Below are 6,000 nucleotides of genomic sequence, written 5' to 3' on the forward strand. Positions count from 1 at the left end.
GAATTTGAGCCTTGGAAAACTGTTAACTTCCTAAGCAACCTGTATGTAAAATCATTATTTTCAGTGCAGTGAGACCAGAATTACATCATCACTGTATTTTTCTGTTGTTTCCCAACAAGGACAATATTCTGGAGCCTCTCTTTCCATTTTTTCCCCATTTTTTTTCTTTACTAAGGTTTCACCAACCAAGATGCACATGGCATTTTCCAAGAACAGCAGTTGCCAGTATTTAGTGTGGCACCTTCTCCTTCCATACATATACATACAAACCATGGTGGAGGAGAGAATTACCAGGAGACAGAGCAGCAGAGTTGCTGCCAAAATGGGCTCTTACTGCTTAGAAAAGAAATTCAGAATGTGTGGTCAGATGGTTCTGGTGGTGGAAGTATGTACCCAGTTACAAGGCTCCAAATTTCTAAAGAGTATGTGAGCTTGGTGGTAATCTTTTTTTCAGGGAGCAAAGCTGTAGAAAGCAATTTCCTTAAGGATATGGTATATTTGGTCTTTCATTATATTTCATCTCTATAGTGTAATGAATGGAAAAAGTTTATTTTATAAATTATTCCATCTAGAGCATATCCTGAGTGTGTAATAAGAGTGCTGAACACATGAAGTACTCCCTAGGTTTGCTTAAGAACTGAATGTACTGCCATCTGGTAGTTGTACTCTGTCCTCTTGGCAGCGTTTGATTGATTTCAGCTTTCTCATGCAGCACTGTCTGTCTCTTGGCTGAAATTTTATATGCTCATTTTACATTGTATTTATGCTTTTAATGAAAGAAAAATTCTCTAAGTTGTTGTGACAAACTGATACTTTTATGTGAATAGAAGGAGACTAGTTCTTGAGAAGAAAATGTTTTTCGTATTCCTTGGTCTCAAGGTTGTTTCAGGATCCTTGTCTATGAGACATGATGTAATATAAGTCAAAAAGATGAAACCATATACATTGTTCCTGTAGTAGTTGTATTCCATGTATTCCAGAAAGAGCTATTGGTTTTGTGAGTAGTAGGGAACTTCACAGTGTGTGTCAAAAAGCACTGGGAGAGAGGAACATTCCAGTGTCTGCAGCACTGTGGTTGGGGGATTGGTAGGTCCATGATGTTGGTTTGGTTAGGAGGGAAAGAGGGAAACACTGTGGGTTTGGATGTCAGGAACACAGAGCAAGAATCAGCACTGAGGGGTTGGTTAGTTGGACTTTATAGAGGGGTAGGAAGCAAAAGATCAAATGTTTCTTCCAGCATTTACCTTTTTTCTGTGGAACTGTGGGCAAGAGGTTCCTCTTCTAAGCTGCAGCAAAAATCTGTGGTGGCTGACTGGTGTCCCAGATGTTGGTTCCTCATCTCCTATGGGACCCTCACCAACCTTGCTTTTCTCTGGGAAGGCAAAGCAAATCAGAATAGTCCTGGGACTGTAAAATGCCTATATGTGAAGCTGAAGATATGGGTAACTCATCATTCTTAATCTACCATTCTTTGACATACATTTTCCTCAGAGAGAGGCTTCTGTGGAGTTGGGTGGAGGATTAACTCAGAAAAAATACTTATTTTCCTTTTTATTCTGGTCCCAGGCACAATTTCTTCCAGGTGTAGGTTCATTCATTCATGTGGCACACTAATTGAGTTCAATTAAAACCTTTCCAGTGTTCTTTTTTGTTTGCCTTTTTATTTCTTAAGTTTCTAGAATCTAAACCTAATTGACTATACAATCTGGACTTAATGTAAAATGTGATGTTGGGATATAAAAATGTAGCGAACTTTACAAATAAGTTCTGTGGTTCATTTAAAAATATTCAGTGTTCTTTGATGTTCCTTTTTATTTACTGGAGCTTGTTCTTATGGTTAAGAACAAGGGAGATATAAATGTAAGAATTCATTTGGGACTTTTCTATAGTTGTCTTGACATGAATGTTACCCTTTCAAATTACTTATTAAGTAACATCTTAAACATTATCATCTTAGAGCTGTCTCATTTTTGTTCTGCACAAGGCAGCCGTTGGTGAAAGTAATAAAAAGTACTCAGTGTAAACCAGATCTGTATTTGCTCCATCATAGAAAGTGCAAATAAACAGGATACAAGTAAAGGCTTTAAGAAATGCTTTGTTATATGTGGTTTCAGTGTTTCTGTAAATGGGAGTCTTCAGGTGCTGGTGTATAGTGGTTTGGGGTCTTGTGTATCTTGGAAAAGATGCTTATTGGCTTAAACACAATTGTTTTTTGGGTTGATTTATTTGGTAATGAGATACCAATTCCTGACAACAGGAAGTCTTTGGAGTTTTTTAGGTGGATGTGTAGGTATTTTTTGCAGAGAAATGTCTTATTTGCATAATGATCATTGCAGTTGCCTGATCCTCTGAAGTGTTAGTTTGTCAAGTATTTAATTCTGTCTGGGGTTTCTCAAAGGTGTATTTCTGTATGCAGCAGTAAAGACTTCTGAGTCGCCCTAAGAAATAGACCTATAAACCATGAAATGCCATAAGTATTTTCTTTTGTCTTCACTCTGGATAGTTCTTTCTACTTTCAGAGCATTGATTCATCCAATTTGCCTTTTCTATGCATCTGTCGTGGTCTTTCTCTTCATGTGTTAAACATTAATGCAAACAAAATAGAAAAAGAATCTCAGTTGCTTTTCAAGTTGCTTTGTAGTTTGTCCTCAGACTTCAGTGAGGGAGTAGCTTAATTGTTCAATACTTACAAACTTACTTTGTCCTGCATAACTTTGCCTTTTCACAGTCCATAATATTCTCTTGACTTTTCCACAGACTCACATTTCAAGACTTCCTCCTGGAGCTGTGGCAGGACAGTCCGTGGCAATAGAAGGAGGAGTTTGCAGGCTGGAGAGTCCAGAAAGCAGCTGATTCTTCACTTCATTGCAGAGAATGTGAATGACTCTTTGTACAATAAGGGTTTTTTTTGTGTTTTAACAGATGTTGGAAATTCTGCTTTTGTTTTATACTCTGTATTGCAACCATATGCACCACAACTTGAGACAAGTGCTGCTGTAGTTTATGTTCTCACTCTGTGAATGGGGGTTATGTGCATGTTCATTTGTCCCATGAATAAAATAGGAACGCTCCCCAGTTGTGCAAAGATCATGTATGATTAGTGATTGCATTTTCATTTTTCTGTGTTGAAAGATAACCAAAAGTTAAGAAAAAATGATTTAAAGATATGGTCACAATTGTCATTCATATTCTAAATTTAAAAGGCCTTTGAAGTGGCTTTATAATTATGCAAAAAATTATTGTGGTTTCTAAGTTTCTTAGCAGTTTAAGGAAATCCAGAGGTGATTTAAACATGAGTTGTTTTTTTCCTCTCCAGTAAGGAGGATTTTTTTTTTTGTTCAAAGAATGGTTTCAGTGAAACAAACTAGAGCAAAATTAAGGCTCAAATTGTTTTTGAATAGTCTTATAGGTCATATCTGTGTTCCCAAACCCAGATGTTAATAGCTCAAAGCTGTATGTATTGCAAAAAGCTATATGAAGATAACGTATCGTTACGCAGTCTTTATGTATAATGGAATATTACAGTGTAAATAAGAAAACAAAGTTTATGGAAAGATTCAATATTATTCTTCACTTCTGCTTTAAATCTATTTTTAAGAGAGGTACAGAAATGAACATATTACTGGATGAGAAGTGCAATGTGTATCAAGTGGCTGGTGGGAGGTCTGATACTGAGCTTTCGTGTTGGTAAAGCAACTTCCTCATGTCCAGCCGCAGCATGGGTATTTATATAACTGTGTGTAATATGTATGTACTGTGCATAAATTTACTGTAACTCTTTTTGATACCTTGAACAAATCTGCAATGTAAAACAACAAAATCCTTGTCTGCCTCGTGAAGCGTTGGCAGCTGAACTGTCATTTGTCACCAGTTTGGCTATGGGAGCCAGGTTGCCCAAGTCCTAAAAGCGAGTTCTGATGTAAAACCTTCCACTCAGTCCTTTTTCCTTCTCAGCACTGGCAGCAATAGAAGACTTTTGTAATTGATTCATTGTCCTGATAAGTATGCCAAAGAGAAACTAAAATAGTTCATCCTTTTCCCTGGTGGATATTTGATAATTCTGTTTTCAGAAATAGTGGATGAATAGATATTCAGACTTTATTCGCTTAATCAGGCATTGTACTTGCCTGTTTTGTAATATTGTGCCTGCCTATAACAGACATACTTGACTGATTAAATGGTTATATTGATTGTAGTACCAATCTTTCATGGAAAATAATAAAATTTTTTTTAATAGCCTGAGTTAATTTTCACTATTATACTACAGCATACATCGAGATACTGTCATCTGTGTATGGTTTTTTAATTCTGACCTCAGTGTAGCCCTGTAGTTGAAGATATTTCAGTACAGTTCTGTAAATAATATAAAACAGCAGCTTTCCAGATTGCACAACAACAACGAGGAATGTGCCTGTCTTGAAATAGTTTGTGCTGAAATACAATGCTTGAGGTTGGATCCTCAGTGGTACAATCATGGTCTGAGAAAATGAAGGACCCTTCACTGTGTGAAGTGAGTGAAAAATTGAAGATCATGTATATGGGTTTGTACATAGCCAAATTTGAAAATGGCCTTGTTGTTTGAAAAGCTAAAGGAACAGCGTTAGCCTGCTTTTATTCTGAAAGTGCTTTTCTGTACTGACATCATATAGAAATTTTGGCATAAATTCACTCTTTCATGCCATAAGCTTGTAAAATGTAAATTCATAAATGCTTTCTTGCCCTTACTTGCTTAATCTCTCTTTTTGGAGGTTTGGATTCCAGCATAGGATTTTTGTGGTTTGTTTTTACTTTGTTTTTATATCTATACAGTGCTCCAATCAATTTTCTTTTTTTCTTATTTTTGGTGCAGAGTTTATGAGAAGAAAACCATCTGGGCATGTATGAATTTTGGTATCAGTAATTCTGAAGACTGACAGGAGCAGAATTTCCTATCAAACTCCCACTTAAACCAATGAAATAGATTACACTAATTATGCAACTAATTGTGCTACTAGTTATATTTTGAGCTTAAAAGAGGCTTATGAAATATAAATAGCGAGGAGGGACACTGCAATGATGTGTTCTGTAAGCCCATTAAGTGTGTAATAAGTAACCATTGCTACTGGCATAAGCAGATACAACCCAAGAGGAAATTACACAGTGGACAGCAATATCTGCTGAAATTATAAAGGAAGGGTGAGCAAGTGAAATACATAGAAATAAAATTTGAATGCTGTCAATTTTATACTCAAAGACACAATTACATGTCCTAAAGGATTAGCAGACAGGTTGGTGCCAGATTAGTCCTAGTCAGTCTTCAGCCATAATAAATTTTCTTGCTTAAAGCTTCTAATAGGCTAAACCAAACCTGACACATAACCCATTTTTGTCTTACTTTGCTCCTGTGCCTTAACAGCACGAGCCTGCAATGAGTGATTTCAAAGGGCTCCAGCTGAGCAAGTTATGGAAGACAGGTTTGTTACACGAAAAAAAACTTAAGAGGTGATTTGAATTCCAGTTGTGGGGATTTTTTTTTTTTTTTTGGTTGGTTGGGTTGGGTTTTTTTAAATAACTCTTTGCAGTTCTGTACAAATGAAGACTATGCTTTTTGCTTCTGAATTAAGCTCTGGAAATGCTGTGGCATATGAGAGATTTGACTGAGGTGGAGGATGAGAGGACTTGGTTTAGAGGAACTGCAGCCATTCACGTGTGAAGGACAATATAGAAGGTGCTGTGGAAAGAAGGAAGCCTAAAAGAAAACAAAGCTGGTAATACATCTAGGGTTTACTAGCAAGGTTGGGATAACTGCTGTTGTTACTCAAAATGTGAATTAAAAGCAGAATATAGAAAAAGTAGCCAAAGGAATTGGTGTAGTATTTCACAGCGGCAAATGGTAAAAGTTTCCAGGGATTTGGGAGGAGTGGGGATGGGATTGACGCTTTGGGAAGGGGAGGCAACTTAGTGTGAAACCATGAATGTAGGGGGAAAACAGGAACAGACCAAATAACACAATACAACAGT

At 36.8% G+C, this 6,000-nt stretch overlaps 1 protein-coding gene across 2 annotated transcripts in view; it reads left to right on the forward strand.

The window, feature by feature from the left end:
• TASP1 (taspase 1) overlaps positions 1-4,242 on the forward strand; it is a 76,056-nt gene extending 71,814 nt beyond the window's left edge. For both annotated transcript variants that reach the window (XM_077781855.1, XM_021527828.1), the window contains exon 14: positions 2,758-4,242. In XM_077781855.1, the coding sequence (XP_077637981.1) occupies positions 2,758-2,853 (96 nt within the window). In that variant the 3' untranslated portion in view covers positions 2,854-4,242. The remainder of the gene's footprint in view (positions 1-2,757) is intronic.
• Positions 4,243-6,000: the final 1,758 nt, after the last annotated feature.

This window comes from Lonchura striata, chromosome 3 (genome assembly GCF_046129695.1).
Source record: "Lonchura striata isolate bLonStr1 chromosome 3, bLonStr1.mat, whole genome shotgun sequence".
Lineage (NCBI taxonomy): Eukaryota > Metazoa > Chordata > Aves > Passeriformes > Estrildidae > Lonchura > Lonchura striata.